Source organism: Budorcas taxicolor, chromosome 14, assembly GCF_023091745.1.
Source record: "Budorcas taxicolor isolate Tak-1 chromosome 14, Takin1.1, whole genome shotgun sequence".
NCBI lineage: Eukaryota > Metazoa > Chordata > Mammalia > Artiodactyla > Bovidae > Budorcas > Budorcas taxicolor.
The window spans coordinates 79,371,607-79,393,007 of NC_068923.1; the positions used below are offsets into that span (position 1 = coordinate 79,371,607).

The following is a 21,401-nucleotide window of genomic DNA, read 5'->3' on the forward strand; positions in this document are numbered from 1 at the left end:
TTTCTGACTACATATCTGTGTGAGGCCGTATTTTCTTCAAGTAACACAAACCCAAACAGTATTTCATGACAGACTGAATGGATGAGAAATGAGAATCCAGGTGTCTTTAATTAAGCTAGACGTGAAGCAGAGTTGCAAAAATGTAAAATCCTCTACTCTTCTCATAATATTTTTATTTTGAAAGTATTATTATACAAATATTTTTATTTGCATTATGTATCAGGTTTTGTGTTTATTGAAGTGAAGTGAAAGTAGCTCAGTCATGTCCGATTCTTTGCGACTCCATGGACTATATGGAATTCTCCAGGCCAGAATACTGGAATGGGTAGCCTTTCCTTTCTCCAAGGGATCTTCCCAGCCCAGGAATTGAACCCAGGTCTGCCACATTGTAGGCAGATTCTTTACCAGCTGAGCCACCAAGGAAACTCTGTGTGTTTATTACTGTTATTTTAAAATTAATTAATATTTTTATAGTTTTCCTTTTCAATTTCTCTTTTAAACTTTATTTATTATTTTTGGCTGCACTGGTTCTTCACTGTAGTGTGTGGGCGTCTCACTGTGGTGGCTTCTCTTGTTGCAGTGTGTTGGCCCACTAGCTGTGGCAACCAGGCTCTGGAGTTCGAGCTCAGTAGTTATGGCGCATGTTGCTCCGTGACACGTGGACTCTTCTGAGACCAGGGATTGAACCTCTATCCCCTGCATTGGCAGGTGGATTCTCTTTTGTTGATGTTGCAAAGAGTTGGACACAACTGAGTGCTCACCCATGCATCCACGCCACTCTCTAAGTTGTGTCTGACTCTTTTGCGAGACCTCATGGACTGTAGCCCACCAGGCTCCTCTGTCCATGGAATTCTCCAGGCAAGAATACTAGAGTGGGTCGCCATTTCCTTCTCCAGGGGATCTTTCTGACCCAGGGATTGAACCTGAGTTTCCTGCCTTGAGGCACTGGCAGGCATGCTCTTTACTGCTGAGCCACGAGGGAAGCCTAGCAGGTGAATTCTTAACCACTGACCCACCAAGGAAGTCCCTCCATTTCAATTTCTGATCCAGTAAACCTCAGTAGACTTAACCCACAAAAACAAAAGCTCTCTTTGGGATTCTCGATAATTTTTGAGTGTACAAAGGTCCTGAGATCCAAAAGTTTGAGAACCACTTTCTTAAACTGAGCCAACAGCAGGCAGAGTAGAGCTGTAACTTAGCTACGTCTCTACTATCGCACACACATTCCACCAAGTTAATGACCTTTTCACACGTCTGTCTTTCCCACTGCATGTGTACTTCTTGGTTGCACTTTAACTCCCTCAAGTCTGGCACAGAGCAGAAATTCCAGATAAGTGAATGAAGTAGAAGGTAAGCCCTCCTGGACACACATCACAGACTAACACCTGAGTGACATGCAAACATCTATAGGAAAGTAGAAAAATATCTGCATTATTTTTTTAATAGGCTTGAGTTACCCAGCCTCTCACTTGAATTTAGATATAAATTTGAAAAAAAAATCAGAAAATTCAAATGAAAAATTAGCCTAAGAAACAAGTCTAAGAAAAATTAGTCTAAGAAACATTCAGAGACAGTCATGCAAGCAAGTAATTGGTGAAATACACCATGCAGTGGATATCACAAATCCAGCCATCAAAAAAGCGGTCAGGGCAAGGACTCCAAGGAGCACAGCTTCTCCATCTTTGTTCGCCGTCAAAGGTAGACTGAAAGCAGATGGCACTAGAGAATCCAGGCCAGCACGGTGGTGTTTGCCTTCAGTTTCATGGTTCGCACTCACTCCCTACGTTCCCAAGTCAGGCTGCCCTCCCGCACATCAGGGAGTGGCCACGCCATTCCTTGGAGGGCAGAGGGGTGTCATATCCTACCCCCTCTTTGTCCCTGACACATTCTCCTGCAAAATCAGAAAAGCAGAGGGGGAGGATGCTAGGGGTTGATGCCCTTAGCAAAACAGGATCTCTTACGTGTGAAGACCAGGAGGTTTCTATTTCAGAGCCCGAGAGAGCAGTGAATGCTGACCACTAGGGGAGGCCCAGTGTCTGTGTGTGGGGGGAGGTGAGAGTGTGTGAGTGTGTGTGCCTATGTGCATATGTGTGTATCAGAAAGTATGTGGGGGGGGGGGGAAGAGAGAGAGGCAGGGAGTAGGCACAGAGATAGCTAATACCAAGAGGTGCCTGTATGCTCTTCTGGCTAAGTGTGGGGTGGTTCATTCCAAAAACAGCCCCATTAGAAACCCGACTGTATAATCACTGCTGCTGATCTAGGAATCAGGCATTTCAAGCTCTCTTTCTCTCCGTCTCACACACACACACTCACACACCTATGTCACCTCTCTTTATAGATAGATGGATGATAGATAGATATGTTTATCATATGATGATGTATGTTTATCATCTTGAAACATTTTTTAAAAGCCCTTTAATCAGTATACTAAACATCCCCCAGTCCTGTCCACATTTGCAGAAATCATATGTTTATGTCACTATGGAAACAGATTCTCAGGAGACTAAAGACATGGAGGACCAGCATCCTTGGGGTCATTGCTTATAGCACCGTAAAGATGCTGACCTCTCAGAACAGAGCTTCTGGTTCCTCCAGCCTCCTGTCATTTCAGATGCGGAGGCAACCAGACACCTAGCAGTTCTCTCAGTGGCCGTCGGAGGGGGTCAGGTTTTAGGGGCTGGCCAAGAAGATACCAACATGAAACACAGTTCTGGAGGGACTTCTCTGGAGGTCCAGTGGTTAAGACTTCTTATTTCACTACATAGGCACAGATTTGATCTCTGGTTGGGGAACTAAGATCCTGCATGCCATGTAGCAAAAAAACAACAACAACAAACCCCACAGTTTTGGAGAACAAGTTCACGGAGTGACGTTTGTGGGAAAGCTTTCATTCATTGCATACCTATAATTCACATATATTCATTACCAGGCCTTCTTCTCACAAAGATTAGTGTTAGCATTCCCATTTTATGGATGAGGAGACTGAACCTCAGAGAGGTTACGTGGCCCAAGTGTACCCACTTGGTCAGCACCAGGGCCAGGTTTACGAAGCCAGGTCTGTGCCAAAACCACCATCTTGCCACTGGCCAGCCTTCCTGTTCCCCCCGAATCCTCGGCCTTCCAGAGCCCACGTTCAGAACCAGGCCCATTCCTCTATATCTTATGTGTTTCCTTTCTCTTGGAGAAAGAAAAAAATTCGCCTGAAGGAAACACATTCACTAGGAGAGAAACACAGACCTCTGACATCTTCTATTTCTAATTTCCTAATTCCATCTCTCTTTCATGCCAGCTTCCACCTTTCGCAAACCTGCTCTTCTTCCCAAGGTGCCAGGTAGGGAAGCATCATCAATACAGATCAGCAGACAGACCCAAGAAAACATTTTTACAACACCCTTGTCCAGGTAAGTCCAACCAGGACCTTTTCAGATGAAAACCCATTCCCTTGCTTATTGGAAAGTCAGGAGCTTCAGATTAAATGGAAAGTTTTGCAATAGAGAGGTTTTCACTTGAAAACCAATGTACAACCACATCCTCAACGCAGGATGACTCCCTGCCAACGAGATGCCCTGTCCCCCAGCACACCCAAAGTGGGCACCCAGGGCGGGCCCCCACCCCCATCGGAGGCCCGCCCTCGACCACCTCGGCCTGTTTCTGGGGCGGAGCCCCGCCCACCCGTCACTCACCCAGGAGGGCCGTCTGAGGGTGGGTCCGAGCCTGTCTCCCTCTGGAGATGGACCTGGGAGGAGGCCGCCGCTCCCTGGCCTCAGCGGGGAGGAGGAGGAGGGTCGGTCCGAAGAGCAGCAGAAAGCAGCCCACCAGCATCTTCTCCATCTTCAATAAGAGGAAAAGGGGCTAGGCTGTGACAAACACAACGGGAGAAGAGGGCTGGGTGAGGTTTCCGGGTCTCCCTGAACCCGACAAGCCGTGGACCCCCGCCCCCTCCCCACCTGCCTTTCCCCAATCAGACGTGCCGCTGGTACTTAAAATGCTGTTTGTGTTGTGACCCTCAGACCCCACTGGTAGGTTCTTGAATGGTCTGAGCAGGGCGTGCATAGTTGGAATTTTTCGCCACTTTGGTCACCATAAGACTGAATGGAAAACTTGGGGGGAAAAAAATCTACCCTGAAGTTTCTTTTCAATCAAGTTTATTTTCAGTTATTCGTAGTCACATTCTATATCTTGGATTTGAAAAAGGGGAATCTCCACCCGAGGAGTCCAAGTAACAATATTTTCTTAGTCTAATAATGGTGGATGGCAGGAATTAATCTGTATGTTTCCCAAGGAATTCGCATACAGTTGCAATAAGTTAACATGACTTAGCCTCCCAGCCTCCCTGCCTCCCACATGCGTCTTTTAAGAGGGAGCGTGGTTCAGTGGTTAAAGGCTTGAACTCTGGCACCAGACTCCTGGGCTCTGGATTCTCACTCTGACACTTGCTAACTGTGTGCGACCTTGGGCAAGCTACTTAACCTCCCCATGCCATGTGGGAATATGGGATAATATTAGTTAATTGAGTGACTTAATTTGTGTAACTGATGCATTCAGGATAGTGTCTGGCACACATGGGGAGGTAGGGACAAGCAAGCAAGCAAAAGTGTTAGGAGACCAGAGAAGAACAGGATCTATTGCAATGTTGAGCAAGAAGCTCTCAGATGCAGAAAGAATTTTAGCCCTGAGTTGAGTTTCAGATATCCACAGAGGCGAGGGAGTTTCAATCGGAGTAGCACACTCTTGACCAGACTTGAACCGTTTTCTGTGCTGGTGCTGCAGAGTAGCCACTGTTGAAGGCTCTGGAGACAAGATTCTGAGCAGGGAAGTGACGTGATCAGATCCAGGCTTTCCCAGGCTGGCCAGTGTCAGTGCCTCACGTGGGATGAGAAAGGCACTTGCCACGTGATGAATGATATGGACTTTTCTGCCTGGCAAACCCTCATGGAGAAGGCAGTGTCCTGGGACTAGGTTTAAATTGTTTTTCTTCTAGTTTCAGTCACCACGATGGATGTCATAAGCAATTTATTAATTTACACAAATTAGTGGGGAGGAGGGAATTTTTAAGGAGGAACAACATTTAAGGAAGATCATCTGCCTGTAAAGTTTCTTTACTAAGTCCTCATCTTGTACTCTTGCCTGGAAAATCCCATGGATGGAGGAGCCTGGTAGGCTGCAGTCCATGGGGTCGCTGAGAGTTGGACACGACTCAGTGACTTCACTTTCACTTTGCACTTTCATGCATTGGAGAAGGAAATGGCAACCCACTCCAGTGTTCTTGCCTGGAGAATCCCAGGGATGGCGGAGCCTGGTGGGCTGCCATCTATGGGGTCGCATAGAGTCGGACACGACTGAAGTGACTTAGCAGCAGCAGCAGCAGCATCTTGTGCTTGGCCTTTCATCCAGTTGATTTCACCTAATCCTCATACCAATGAGAATTACTGTTTCTACTTTTTAGAGATGAGGAAACTGAGGCTCAGAGAAGTTTAGTAACTTGACTGAGCTCACCCAGCTAAAATAAGTAGCAAAGAAGGGATTCAAACCCAGGGTAAACGGCTAATTTACCAATTCACCAATTAACAGAAAACTTGGCTAGCTGCAAGTCAAGTCCCCAGAAGTCAATTCATGAAAAGCCATAGCTGTTTCACCGTCAGAGGTGGGATCAGGGCAGGACAAGGGCAGGGATCACTTCCCAAAACGTGGTGGGGGGGGGGGGGGGTACACCTTAATAATTCAGTGAACTGTTTGTTCAGCAAGCTGCTTTCAGGAATTGACCTGGAAATGAACCTAGGCCTGTTGGCCTTCAAAGACCACAGTTTTTCACACTTGCTGTGTTGCACTAGCTCACTTTTCACTCTGCCTTAAGGTGCCATTAAAAATAGCAGATGTTTACTCAGCTTACTATGTGCCAGGCATTGAGCCAAGTGTTTTAAATGTATTAAGCCATTTAATTCTTACAGTAAGTAGTTAAATAATTTACCTAAGATTATGCAGGTGATAAAGGGGTGAAGCTCCAGAGCATTGCTAGTTCATTATGGATAACTATGCCCACCCCTTATAACAAAATAAAACTCTTAACTAACTGATCCCTTTTCATAGCTTAACCTGTGAGGTTCCATTTTAGAAAAGGAAGAAAAAAGATTTTCCCTCTTTCTCTGGTCCTAAATCTACTGTTTATTTCAAGTGTCCTTGGTTTTTATCAATTCTAAGTGTATTATGTCATTTATATGCGATTTATTATTTTAGTGATGGTCTCCTTCTTCCCATATGTGCAACATCCACATTTATTTCTTTCAAAATATATACAACATGCTCTCAAGGGTCCACGTCCATCCCGACACATCTGGAATTAAAATCCAAACATTTAGAACACGTTGTGGTGGATAATGATGATTTTCAAAAAACAAACACCATTTCATGTGGCTTGGGTTTACTGTGGATTTTAAGAGGTGTTTGCATTTTCGAGTTACCATTGCTAACCAGAAGGCCCTGGAGATACGTGAGCGATAGGGAGTTGAGAATAAACAGAACTGGACTTCTCTGGTGGTCCAGTGGTTAAGAATCTGCCTGCCAATTCAGGAGACATGGGTTCGATCCCTACTGTGGAAGATTCCCCTTACCGAGGGACGACTAAGCCTGAAAGCTGAGCAACTACGGAAGCCCAAGCGCCCTAGAGCCCGCGCTCTGCAACAAAAGAAGCCACCACACTGGGCAAGCAGAAGCCTGTGCCCCAAAAACGAAGGGTGCAACTGGAAAGAGCTCGCCCCAATAGAGGAAGCCCGCGAGCAGCAGCGAAGACCCAATGCAGCCGTAATGAATACATTTTAAAAAAAGAATGAACAGAACTAAACATTTCTAGTTGTCTAACCCGGAGCAAGTTACTTTACCTCTCTCTGCCGCAGTTTCCTCACCTTTAAACTGGGGATAATAAAGTTTAACCTGGTTGTTGTATGAATTAAATAAGCTCCAGTGGAAACAGTGTCAGACTTTATTTTTGGGGGGCTCCAAAATCACTGCAGATGGTGACTGCAGCCATGAAATTAAAAGACGTTTACTCCTTGGAAGGAAAGTTATGACCAACCTAGATAGTATATTCAAAAGCAGAGACATTACTTTGCCGACTAAGGTCCGTCTAGTCAAGGCTATGGTTTTTCCTGTGGTCATGTATGGATGTGAGAGTTGGACTGTGAAGAAAGCTGAGCATTGAAGAATTGATGCTTTTGAACTGTGGTGTTGGAGAAGGCTCTTGAGAGTCCCTTGGACTGCAAGGAGATCCAACCAGTCCATTCTAAAGGAGATCAGCCCTGGGTGTTCTTTGGAAGGGATGATGCTAAAGCTGAAACTCCAGTACTTTGGCCACCTCACGCGAAGAGTTGACTCATTGGAAAAAACTCTGATGCTGGGAGGGATTGGGGACAGGAGGAGAAGGGGACGACCCAGGATGAGATGGCTGGATGGCATCACCAACTCGATGGATGTAAGTTTGAGTGAACTCTGGAGTTGGTGATGGACAGGGAGGCCTGGCGTGCTGCAGTTCATGGGGTCGCAGAGTGGGACAGGACTGAGCGACTGAACTGGACTGGACTGATGTAAAGCACAGAGAACGAGGTGGCAGGTGGGAGGGAGGTTCAAGAGGACGGGGACATATGGCAGATTCATGTTGATACATGGCAGAAACCAACACAATATTGCAAGGCAATTATCCTCCAATTAAAATGAAATAAATTTAAAAAATAAAGCACATAGAATACTGCCTGGTACATAGTAAGTGTCCAAAAAGTGACAGCTACTTTTTATTATTATTATCATTATACCATCAAACCAATTAATATGAAGTGCACACTGTTAATTTTGTCATACTGAGCCATTTAATGAACCTTATATTAACTTTGATGCTGACTTATGACTACTGTAATAAAACAATGACACACAAATCCATAATTTAAAAATACAAGTTAGTATCTTAAAGTATTTAAAACTTTCTTTCTACAGAGTGAAATAATGCCACTTACAGCAACATGGCTGGACCTGGAGATCGTCATACTGAGGTGAAGTCAGAAAGAGAAAGACTATCACATGATACCACTCATACGTGGAATTCAAGATATGACACAGGGAACGTATCTACGAAACAAACAGACCCACAGAAGAGAGAACACACTTGTGGTTGCCAACGGGGAGAGGAGTGAGTGAGTTTAGGGTCAGCAGATGCAAACCAATCCATTCTGAAGGAGATCAACCCTGGGATTTCTTTGGAAGGAATGATGCTAAAGCTGAAGCTCCAGTACTTTGGCCTCCTCATGCAAAGAGTTGACTCATTGGAAAAGACTCTGATGCTGGGAGAGATTGGGGCCCGGAGGAGAAGGGGACGACCCAGGATGAGATGGCTGGATGGCATCACGGACTCGATGGACGTGAGTCTGGGTGAACTCCGGGAGTTGGTGATGGACAGGGAGGCCTGGCATGCTGCGATTCATGGGGTCGCAAAGAGTCGGATACGACTGAGCGACTGAACTGAACTGAAATGAACTGAGATGCAAACTACTACGTATAGACTCAGTAAGCAACAAGGCCCCACTGTACTGCACGGGGAACTACGGTCAACGTCCTGTGATAAACTATGATGGAAAAAAATATGAAAAAGAATGCGTGTATAACTGAGTCACTTTGTGTAGAGCAGAAATTAGCACACCGTTGTAAATCAATTATGCTTCAATAAAATAAATTTTAAAAATTCCTTTTTCAAAATGCAATGGTACAGCGAGTCACAGTCTGGTAGAAAAGATTTCCAAGACATATATCCTTCTATGTCTGTATATCTGTATATCATTTATATTCCACACATACATTTCTATAACAACACAAAAACAAACGACCCACTTGAAAACGTGCAAAATATTTGAACACTCCCATCACCAAAGAAGATGTTCAGATAACACATAAACATATGAGAAAATGTTCAACATTCTCAGTCATTAGAAAAATGCAAATCAATAATCACAATGACAGGGACTTCCTCGGGGGTCCAGTGGCTGAGACTCTGCACTCTCAATGCAGGGGGCCTGGGTTCAATCTCCGCTCAGGAAACCAGATCTCAAATTCCACAGCTAAAGATCCTGAGTGCCACAATGAAGACCGAAGATCCCTCAAGCTAAAACTAACATTCCAAGCAGCCAAAATAAATAAACATTTAAAAAAATTAAAAATCACCATGACCTTCCATGACAAATTCACCAGAATACCTAAAACTTAAAAGACTGATATAACCAAGCATTGACAAAAATGTAAAAAACTGGAATTCTAATATGTTGCTGGTAAGGATGCAAAATGATACAGTCATTTAGAGAAGCAAGATAGCAGTTGCTCATACAGATCAACATACATTTCCCAAATGAGACAACACAAGGCGACCAACTGGCCTGGTTTGCCTAGAATTGCCTGTGTTTTAGCACTGAAAGCCTTTCATCCCAGAAAACTCAGTCCTGGGCAAACTGGGCCAAGCAGAAACCTACATATTTATCCAAAAGATATAAAAACACATCTACACAAAGACATACTCAGATGCTCATAGAAGCTTTCTTTGTAAAAGCTAAAAACTGGGAACACAAATGTCCATATATTAATGAACAGGTAAATAAATTGTGGTACATCCGTAAAATGTACTAATACCAATTAATGGAATGATATACTGGATGAATTTCAAAAGTGAAAGTACCCAGACACAAAAAGAACACATAGTGAACAATTCCACTTATGTGACATCCAACAAAGGGCAACACTCCACGACAGAAGGGAGATCAATGGTTCTGATTTGATCTCAGGGGTTGGATGGGAAAAGAGGGTCAGCTACATCTACTTCTGCTTCACTGACTACACTAAAGGCTTTGACTGTGTGGATCACAGCAAACCGTGGAAAATTCTTAAAGAGATGGGAATACCAGACCACCTGGCCTGCCTCTTGAGAAATTTTGCAGGTCAAGTAGCAACAGTTAGAACCAGACATGGAAAAACAGACTGGTTCAACATTGGGAAAGGAGTACATCAAGGCTGTATATTGTCACCCTGCTTATTTAACTTATACGAAGAGTACATCATGCAAAATGCAGGACTGGATGAAGCACAAACTGGAAACAAGAGTGCCAGGAGAAATATCAATATCAACCTCAAATATGCAAATGACACCACCCTTATGACAGAAAGAGAAGAGGAACTAAAGGGCTTCTTGATGAAGGTGAAAGAGGAGAATGAAAAAGCTGGTTTAAAACAACATTCAAAAATGAAGATCATACATCTGGTCCCATCACTTCATGGCAAATAGATGGGGAAACAATGGAAACAGTGAGAGACTTTATTTTCTTGGGCTCCAAAATCACTGCAGATGGTGACTGAAGCCATGAAATTAAAAGATGCTTGCTCCTTGGAAGAAAAGCTATGACAAACCTAGACAGCATATTAAAAAGCATGAGACGTTACCTTGCCAACAAGGTCCGTCTAGTCAAAGGTATGATTCTTCCAGTAGTCATGTATGAATGTGAGAGTTGGACCTTAAAGAAGGCTGAGTGCTGAAGCATTGATGCTTTTGAGCTGTGGTGTTGGAGAAGACTCTTGAGAGTCCTTTGGACTGCAAGGAGATCCAACCAGTCCATCCTAAAGGAGATCAATCCTGAATTTTCATTAGAAGAACTGATGCTGAAGCTGAAGCTCTAATACTTTGGCCACTTGATATGAAGAGCTGACTCATTGGAAAAGACCCTGATTCTGGGAAAGACTGAAGGCAGGAGGAGAAGGGGACGATAGAGGACGAGATGGTTGGATGGCATCACTGACTCAATGGACATGAGTTTGAGCAAACTCCGGGAATTGGTGATGGACAGGGAAGCCTGGCGTGCTGCAGTCCATGGCGTCACAAAGAGTCGGACACAACTGAGTGACTGAACAACAACACAGAGGCAGGAGGGAAATTTGGGGGGTGACGTAAGTATTCACCATGGTTGTGGTAGAGGTTACATGGCTCTATACATTTGCCAGAGCCCATCAATTTATACGCTTAAAACTGAAGATTTTTTTTTTCTTTTTAAAAAATATTTATTTTTGGCTTCATCAGGTGTTAGTTGCCCCATGGCATGTGGGGTCTTAGTTCCCTGACCAGGGATCGAACCTGTGTCCCTTGCATGGCAAGGCAGATTCCTAACCACTGGACCAACAGGGAAAATCCCAAAGTGGAGAATTTTATTGTTCAAGTTCAACTTCAAAACAGCTGTTTAAAAAAAAAATCTAAAGAAATAGGGGAAAGGATACTGTATACAAGTCAACATAAAACCAGTATGGCACTATTAATATCTGACAAGATAGACCTTTTTAAACAATTCAATGGCAGTGGAACAAGAAAAAATAAGTCAGTACATGTAGCCCACATTAATCATTGTTTCTCAGTGTGGCATTTATAACTGCTAGCATTTGAAGAACAGAAGCCAGAGCCAATCCTCACCAGAAAATGGAATGATATTTGAGAAACAGTTCTTTTCATAGATGGGCATATGAGAAGAATTGTTGTACTGAGAAATAGAGGTTAATTCAATCAGAACAGATTCCTTGAAGCATTTGGGGGCATGGAAAGAATATTAAAAAAAAAAAAACACACACACAACAGTTTTGACTTTTGTTCTAGCAATTTTTCTCCTCTCCATGAGACAATGAGTCTTTTCATTTAGCTTTACCAAGAGGGTGGAGGAGAGAGAGAGAGGAGATTGTTCTGACCATCTTAGCTATAACTCTAAGCATCACTGTTCCAAGTCAACTGACAGGCGCCTAGAATCTCACGGGAGCCAACACCACATGCCGGGGCCTTGAGAGGAGAGGCCTGGCTCTGTCTCCACACGCCTTGTGACCTCAGTTAGGTGATTTAACTTTCTGGGCTTTAACCAGTCAGCTATAAAATGAGAGGCGTGACCTGGAAGCCACGTTTCCCAGCCTAAACCAGATCACAGGCCGGGACGACGCTGCTCTCCTGAGGAAGCCTGGGCCTGACACCCTCCCAGGCCGTAAACCCTGCCCCTGGATGAGACAGGGGCTAAGGTTCTAGGATTTCCCAAGTGCCTACTACGGGCCAGGCAGTGAGCAGGGCACTTTGTGTATTATTATCTCATCTGGTCCCACAACCGTTCTGTGAGGTGGACTAGTTCCCAATTCCTTGGGTGGGACACCAAGAGCTACCGATGGAAAGATGCTCCCCCAGGGCCTCAGAGCTAGTTAAGTGACAAAGCCCAGATTCTACCCCCGCCATCTCTCAGGCATCCAGCCTACTTGCTAAAAAAAAAAGAGATTTTGAGTCCCCTCCTCCGAGCCGAAAGTTCTTAGACATCAGCTACAATAGTTTTGTCCCTCGCAAGCTGCTGCTCCATTGGCACACCTTGGGTCCACACTAACCGCTACGGTGTCCACCAGGAATCTATCACACAGGACGGCCCCAAAGGCCTTCCTGCCGGTCCCCCACCTTAGACCGGAACCCCCAGCTCCCGCAGGGCCGGCAAGTGGAGCCCAGCTTCTGCTGGGACGGACTCAAGGTCATGGTGCTCGGGACGCTCTCAGTATTTGACACTGAGATGTTGACCTGATGCTGACTGTGATTTTCGCCCCATGGTCTAGGCCTGCTTGCCAGCCCGGCCTTTCCAGGCACAGACTCGAGTTCCTTCATGGAAGGGTAATTCCACGGTCAAGGGTAACAGGAGACTTGGCCTCAGCTCCCGTGTCTTCCTCGAGTCACTATCACATCCACGGGTGGACGCTTTCTCGCATCTGCTGGCTCCCTGCTCCAGACCTCCCAGCAGGTCCTGCCACTGAAGCAATGCTGGAGGTTCTCGATTTCTCACCCAGACTCCTCCAGAAGCTTTGGAACTGCTCCTACCGCCTGGGGTCCTGCCCCTTCCCTGCTCGGCTTCCAACTGTGGCCTGCTTACCATCCACGCTTAAGGCCCACCGGCCGCCCTCCAACCCCACACGCACCCCAGCCCCTTGACCGCTGCCAGAGGAACTCAGATTCTTGTCCTAGCTGGGTGCTTTCACTCATGCTGGTCCCTCGGTCCAGTCTACATTCATCAAAACTGCCTTGGAGGACCTCCCTGGCAGCCCAGTGTTTAGGGCTCCATGCTTTCCCTTGCCAGGGGCCTGGGTTTGGTCCCTGGTAGGGGAACTAAGATCCCGCACGCTATGCGGTACAGCTAAAAGAGAAAAAAAAAAAGAAAACTGCATTCATTTCTCAAGTTTTAGCTCAGACGTTCAGCCCCTCTCCAGAATGTTCTCTGATTTTCCCAGTGAGGATTGACGTTCCTACACCCTCTTAGCAATGGGTCGGCTGTCTGCTCTGGCCCTGGGTTTCTTTTTCTTGCTTCCATATCTGCCTCCCTGACTAGACTCTGAGCAGTTCCATGAAACCACACCTTGTCATCTCTGTATCCCAGGTGCTGAATTTTGTAAATGAACTTTTAAAAAATAGGTAAATGCTGAATAAACACATTTATTGATCAGCAAAAGATCAATAAATGTTGAATCAACTTGGCCTTAGTTCTGCACCCACCATCTTGACAAGGCCAAGCAGGTCTTCATCTATGTATGATGTTTGCCAGGATGGCGGCAACCCCAAAGGCTCTGCCTTGTGATGGGAGGAAACTCTCCCCCAGATTTCTTGGCCATGTTGAACACATAATTGTTAAATGGTATCAGTGAAGTACACAGATGAACTACACAGATGAAGACCTGCTTGGCCTTGTCAAGATGGGGTGCAGAACTAAGGCCAATTTGATTCAACATTTATTGATCTTTTGCTGATCAATAAATTATTGGAGAAGGAAATGGCAGCCCACTCCAGTGTTCTTGCCTGGAGAATCCCAGGGACAGGGGAGCCTGGTAGGCTGCCGTCTATGGGGTCACACAGAGTCAGACACGACTGAAGTGACTTAGCAGTAGCAGTAGTTGTAATAATTAAAGTATCCATTTCATCATACATGCATATTCAAAACATTTCAAATTGCAAAATACGGATTAGTTTAGCAATAATGCTTTATTCATTAAAAATGTTTCATATAAAAAGTGTTTTCATAAAACAGTGTTTTTTTCTCACTTCATAAAACAGTTTTCAAATGCTTGCCTTTCCAACATCAGTATTTCATCAAACTAAAGATGTTTTTTGAGTCTTCTGCCACCTTCGCTTCTGTTTAAGTTATGTGCGATACAGTACTTTCTGAATCAATATATGATGCTGTCACTGGAAATTTTATCTCAGGCCACCAGTCCCCACTTATGTAATATGAGGACAGTTGGGTTTTTTAATGTCCTGGAAACATAAATTCACCACCTCTGCAACTTATTCATCGTGTTGCTCTTAAGGTATTATATCCAGAGTCATCCAACACTTATAATTGTGAAATTGTGTCCAGAAGAATAATGACTAAATTTGAATTGATTTTTCTTTTACTGTTTTGGTCAGTTGACTTCTACATGTATTATCCAAAATTAGTACATTGATTGAGGACATTTCAAGCCAACGTTCCATCCCAAATATGTTCAATATATTTAACAGAGCTCCCCCTACTTTGAGAGTTTCTGCAAGAACTCAAATATAGAGCAAATTCCTCTTTTCCAAGGAATCATTTTCTGGGGGAAAATATCCTCACTTCATATTTTGGTATACAGGGCATTTCTACCATATCTTTTCTCCCTTCCAGACAAGCAAGCACCACATTCTACCATGTGATGTCTCTCATGCCTTCTCCCCTTTCCACCCATACCAAGGTCACAGCCCTAGACCTGGCCCTTATTCACACTGGAGAGACTACCAAGGTCTTGGCAGACATTGCTAGTTGTCCTCCAATATTTTCCCCTCCTTCTTTAGCAACAGAATCCTCCCTTATTCACTGAACATGTGTGGGAATTAAGACCAAATGCTCAGTCTTTTCCCTACCGGGTGACTATACATGAGTCGGGGGGATAGAAGTCAACGCTGCGTGTACAACTTCAGAGAAGTGTCCTTAAAGGACAGGAGCTGAGGGCCGATTGTGGAGTGCTAGAAATGTTCTTCGGATTACTCAGCGCTGACTCATTAATGAAATTAATGATTACTCAATTAATGAAAAATAATCCAGCTACATCCCTGATTAGTGCACTTTCTTATATGTGTGCTTCAATAAAATGTTTTCTTAAAAAACAGGTAATGCTAAGTTAGCAGTTACCTTTGGGGGAGGTGATAATTAATCGGGGGTACAAGGGAGGCTTCTGGGGTGCGGATCTGAGAGGCAGTCACATGAGAGTGTTCATTTTCAAAAGGTCCATTGAACTGCTCCCTTATGGTTGTTTTGCATCGTTTTCTATGTGCTTCTGATTCTAAGTTTACTTGACAAATGAAGTGTGTGCAGTACTACTCCTGCCCGCCTTGCTCCCAGATCATTCCATGGACAAAGGGATTCAGGGAGAGATGTGAGCTGCAGCAGAGATTTTGGAGGAAGTTTAATGGGTGTTCTCTCTTGAATGGACTACTGTGCACACACTGGAAGGGGTGTTAATAAGAATAAAGCTGTACTGGTGGTCCTGACCTGGAACTCCTTAAGCCCTGGGATGTGCAAAATAATGTCCCTCCAAAGATGTCCATGTCCTAATCCCCAGAATTTGTGGATATCTTACATTACACAGCAAAAGGGAATTACGGTTGCTAATCAGCTGACTTTAAAAATGGGGAGCTACTGTATAGCAACTATATCTCAATTTAAAAAATAGAAGGAAAAAAAAAACAACAACAGGGAGAGTATCCTGAATTATCCAGTTGAGCCCAATGCAGTCGTCAAGGTCCTTAAAAACGTAAGAGGGAAGCAGCGTGAGGAGTACTCAGCCTGACGCTGCTGGCTTTGCAGATGGCAAGAGGCAGTAGGCCAAGCAATGACGAGGGAGTCTAGAAGCTGGAGGAGGCAAGGAGATGCATTCTTCCCTAAAGCCTCCCGAAGGAACGATAACACCCAGCAAGAGCTATTTCAGACCTGTGACTTCCAGAAACAGAAGATAAGAGACTTTTTAAAATTGGAAGACAGTTAGTTTACCATGTTGTGTCAGTTTCAAGTGAATAGCAGAGTGATTCAGTTATACATACAGGTATATTTACACACACACACATATGTATGTATATATATTCTCTTTCAGATTTTTCCATTATGTTATCATGAAATATTGAGTATTGACCCCTGTGCTATACAGTAGATCCTTGGCATTCACCTAGTTAATATTTAGTAGTGTGTGCGTTACTCCTAATTTACCTCTCCCCACTCACCCATTATCCTCTTTGGTAACCATAAGTTTATTTCCTGTCTCTGAATCTATGTCTGTTTTGTATCATTCGTATCATGTTTTGAGATTCCACATAGAAGTGATATCATATGATATTTGTCCTCTGTCTGACTTACTTCACTTAGTATGATAACCTCTAGGTCCATCCATGATGCTGAAATTGGCATTATTTCATTCTTTTTTACAGCTGAGTAATTCAGCTCGATATACCACATCTTCTTTATCCATTCACCTGTCAGTGGACATATAGGTTGCATAAACTTGTTTTATGTCACTGAGTCTGTGGTAAATTACTACAGCATCAAGGGAAAACTAATACAGACCTTGTCTAGGGAATCTCAGAAAGGTGATGGTATTCTCAGAGGAGATCTCGGGGGATGGGGGCATTCTTTATGTTTCACTGAAATGGAGAAGGAAAGGAATTAGAAAAATCAGAAGACACTGTTGATGGAGAAAAGGAGACCATTCTGAGGGGCCAGTGTTAAGGTTTGTCACGGAAAGGGAGAAACTGAAAGCAGCAACTTGAGAATTGCGTTTGAAGAAACCCAGGGCTCGCAAAAAATTTGACCCTTAGCCTTGACCCCTGTGGTCTTGAGCATCTCATCTTTTAGACAAGTGAAAACAAACTCACCTAACTGGGAAGGTGCCAGGATACGCCCTAAACAGAAATGAGATAAAATCCTTTGATCGACATCATTTTCTCTAATAGTAACTGTTTATTAGAATAATGCCCCCAAAGATGTCTATGACCTAATCATCCCAGCATCTGTGAATATGTTGTTGCCTTTTGTGGCAAAAGGAGCCTGGATTATCCAAGTTGGCCCAAAGTAAGCACAAGGGTCTTTATAAGAGAGAGACGTGGGGAGGGAGAGGAGGGGGAGAGAAGGGGGAAGGAAGGGGAGAACTGGAAGCTGCTATGCTTCGAAGATGGAACAAAAGTCCAGGAGCCAAGAAACACAGGCAGCTTTCAGAAGCCAGAAACGGCAAGAGAACAGATTTCCCCCGGAGCCTCCAGAAAGAACACAGCCTTGCCGACACCTTGATGTTAGCCCAGTGAGACCCATTTCAGACTTCTGACCTGCAGAACTGAAGGACAATAAATCTGTGCTGCTCTAAGCACTAAGTCTGTAGTAATATGTTACAGCAGCAGTAAGGGGAAACTGGTACAGTAACCTGAAATAGCAGTGGGGTCTTCCAGTGGGGAGTGAGCCACGGCCCCCAGTGGTCAAGTTTTCTCTGACAAGACTCTTGAACGAACTTTTGAAAAACGGTAGCTAGTTCCCCTGCTCAACCACTGCTTTTACGTGCAGAGAGTTTGGTATAAATCTTATTTTCAATCAGTTCACTCTGAGCATTATTACATACTACCCACTGGCAGATTAATTCACAGTTAATTAACTCATTTAACTGTTATGACACTATGATGCAGATGGCATCATCCCATTTGATGGATGACATAACTGAGGCTCAGATAACAATAATCCTAGGTAATTAATATTGAGCACTGACTCTGAGCTAGGTATTACACGAAGCATTTTTATTTGTGTTAACTAATTTAATTCTCCCAACAGTCCTATTCCCATTTACAGATGAGGAAACTGAGGCAGGGAGTCTCAGTAACTTTTCACAATCCTTGCAAGTAATGAGTGGCAGGTCTGAGACTGGAACCTCAGTCTCTCAGGCGCCAAGATCAGTGTCACACCCACAACCTCTCATCACTGTCTGCATCATCACCACCAACAACCAAGGCCTCTGGGATGGAGCGCAGACCTGCCCTTCTCTCTCTCTGAGTCCCCTTCAGGGTCCTGCCGGGTAAGGCAGTGGTGGCTGTCTGCTGAGCCACATGGCAGGTTCAAAGATGACCTCACGGCTGGAGCTCCAAGTGGCAACCAGTCCTTTGGAAGGGCCTCCCTGGCCCTGTTTACTAGCAACAGCGAGGATAGCCTCCAATCTCTCGTTGGCACTTCCGCGCCCTCTTTTTCTGACCCTCCTGACTTATTCCTACATGTTACAAACAGAGGAGCCCTCCAGAGTTTCCCTAAAAACAGGGAGTCCCAGGAAAGGACTCTCTCAAACGCACATGCTAAAAACCTAAAAACCAGAGGCCGCTAGTCCCGTCCCAGTGAAAGCATCAGAGACTCTGGTGCCCTCAGCTGCTCTCAAACAGCGACTCAGCCCTGAGCCCCAGCATGTCCCCCTCACCACCTGCCCAGCCTCACGCCCAGTGCCCCTGCAGGCCAGCGTTGACCCTGGCGCTTCCTCACCGCCTGTCTCTGCCCCTCCTTCATCGCCCCCCCTCCTCACCCCTTGCCTCTCTTAGGCCCCCGCCAGAGCTGATTCTAGGAAAAATGGGGGATTTCTTTCTAGAACCTTCAATGATCCTCTTTTTCCTTCTCTATCTTTCAAGAAGCAACCTTCGGGGCTTCCCTGGTGGCTCAGTGGTAACGAATCTGCCTGCCGATGCAGGCGTCGCGGGCACGGGTTCGATCCCTGATCTGGGAAGATCCTACATGTCGCGGAGCAAGGAAGCCCATGGGCCGCAACTACTGAGCCTGGGCCCCAGAGCAAGGGAGCTGCAGCTACTGAAGCCCGAATGCCTAGAGCCCACGCTCCACAAGAGAAGCCAGCAATGAGAAGTTCGTGAACAGCAACTAGAGAGTAGGCCCTGCCCTCCCCAACTAGAAAAAGTCCTTGCAGCTACAAAGACCCAGCACAGCCAAAAATAAATAAATTTCAAAAAGAAGAAGAAGCAATCTTCGATTCCCTCTTCTTTAAGTCTTCAGCCTCATTTCAACTACCTCTGGCTGAACAGAGATACGTGGAGATGGTGGAGCTCAGAGCATGGCAGCCATCTGAGGGGATCTCCGAGGTGGACTCTGCACCTCTGGTCAGGGAGCTCTGGCCTCAGTGCCTCCAGGGGCACCGGACTCTAGAGCCAGAGACCCTGGATTTGTAGAGAAGAGCGGCCTGCCTGAATTCTATTGGCAGCAAAAAAAAAAAAAGTTAGGGCAGATGGGGAAACTGAGGTGAAGAACCACAGATATCTATCTGCAGTCTCAACAGGGAATTTCAAGGAATCAAACTTCCAAGTTTGAAAGGAAACTTCCCAGACCATAAACTCATCTTGGAACAGCAATATGATTTTCTGAGGCTGTTCTGTTGGAAGCAGGCAGGGAGAACTGTGCAGGCGCACTCCTGAGTGCAAAATTCCAGTTTAATACACGTGGATCATCTGCCAGCCTCAGGTATCCACTCAGAGCCTAGCTTCCTGAGTTGGAGAGGAGGTGACTGTGTTCCTAGAAAGAAATGCCTTGCTCTTCTGGAGAATCAGGTCATGGAACTAGTCTTAAGATGCCTGGAACGGTTGTAAGCACTTGAATTTAATCCTCACCGCCCTGTAGGTATAATCATCCCATTAGACAGATGAAGAAAGTGAGGCACAGAGTAGTTGGGTAACTCCAAGGTTACCAACCTGTAAGCTCCGCTTACAGCCAGGGTCTGAACCTCAGCGGGCCAACCCAGAGTCTCTGGTCCTGACCATGCCCCCCACCCCCACCCGCCTGCAGCCTCTTGCTGGTCTCTTGGCTGCCCCGCTGCTGGAAGCCAATTAAATGCACTTAGTGCAGACACGGCCCAGCTCCCTGATTTATGACGATCAGGAACTCGGTCAGTTGGGTTTGCTCAGGGCCCGGAGTGTGTTCCCGAGGAGCTATCTTCTTCCTGTGAGTCTAGTCCCGAGACCTTAACGGGAGGGGTGGGGGGTTTCCCTCATTTTTTCTCTCCTCTCTCCTTACTCTCCTGGGGGTTTGTAGCAACGACCACAAATGCCCTCACCTTTCTTTCCTTTCCACACCACGTAAGGAAGCGGGAGCTTTAGCTCCATAGAAAACCAAGAACAAAATGCTGATGACACGGGCGTGAAAAGACCAAGCCCGCCGAGGCGGGGAGTCGGAATCGATCCGCTCGCCAGCCGAACAGGAATCACCGCAGATCCGCGCTCCTCGAGTCTGCCTTTCCCGGGGTTCAGTGGAGTCCGGATCCGGGCGTCCCCGCGGCGAGGCACAGCGCCCCCACGGGACCCCGGGGTGGCTGCTGCGCTGTGCGCCCGGCGACGCGGGGAGCGCGCGGAACTCGCCCGGCCGCGGCGGCCCGACTGCCCCCAGCCTGGGGTCCCGCAGCGCCGCCGTCCCTCTCGGGCTCTGCCTGCCCCGAGGGGTCGGGAGCCACGGGCCCGGGCAAGAGGTGGTGGTCTGGGGGCGCCTGGCGGCGGGGGCCGCGCGGAGCGGCGGAGGCCGGGCGCCAGCCTGGGGGCAGCGCCGGCGTGCGTGGGTGCCCAAGCCCTGCCTATCTGTTCGTCTGTCGGTCGGTAGGGGTAGGTCAGTCGTCCGCGCCTCGGGGCCGCGGGGCCAGGCAGGGGCCCCGGGGAGAGCGCGCCCTGCTCACCTGCAGCCGCCGCTGCCGCCGCCGCCGGCGCCTGGGAAGCGAGACAGGGGCGCAGCCGCCCGGGTCTTCCTCGCTGGCCTCGTCGCCGCTCCGAGAGCCACGGCTCTCCTCGGGGAGACCGCTCGTGGGAGCCGGGGAAGAAGCCCGAGGCGCTGCCGCTGTCTGCTCCTTGGCCGCTTCCTCCAAGTCCCATCCCAGAGCGCTCCCCTCGCTCGCTGGCTGCCGGGGCGGCTCGGGGCCAGCGCGGGCGGGCGGGCGGGCGGGCGCGGGAGGCGGCGCCGCGGAGGGTGGGGAGCCGGCCGGCGGGAGGAGGGGTGTCCTCTTTGGGGACGGGGCGGGCGCGGAGAGGGGGCGGCGCGAGGACCGCCCCACTCCGAAGGCAGCCCCGGGAACCGGGCGCCCTGGCCGCGCGTCCTGCCTGCTGCCACCTCGCTCTGCGCGAGCCCAGGGGAGGATCTGACTCCCGGGGTCGGGAGCCGCGGGCTCGGGAACAACTAGGAGCTTTGGGGGCTTGGCGTGGGGGCTGGGGCGATGCGATGGAGAGCATCTTCTGGAGGAAGGTAGGCGTGATAGGGTCCCGGGTCCTGAACCGAGGGGCATGATCGGTCGTTCGACGATGACGATGAAGAAGAAAGCGGCGAGAA

At 46.9% G+C, this 21,401-nt stretch overlaps 1 protein-coding gene across 2 annotated transcripts in view; it reads right to left on the bottom strand.

The window, feature by feature from the left end:
* The window catches only part of MATN2 (matrilin 2), a 166,777-nt gene extending 145,950 nt beyond the window's left edge, over nucleotides 1–20,827 (bottom strand). For both annotated transcript variants that reach the window (XM_052651949.1, XM_052651948.1), the window contains exons 1-2: nucleotides 20,758–20,827; nucleotides 3,684–3,857 (exon numbers count right to left, since the gene is read on the bottom strand). In XM_052651949.1, the coding sequence (XP_052507909.1) occupies nucleotides 3,684–3,831 (148 nt within the window). In that variant the 5' untranslated portion in view covers nucleotides 3,832–3,857; nucleotides 20,758–20,827. The remainder of the gene's footprint in view (nucleotides 1–3,683; nucleotides 3,858–20,757) is intronic.
* Nucleotides 20,828–21,401: the final 574 nt, after the last annotated feature.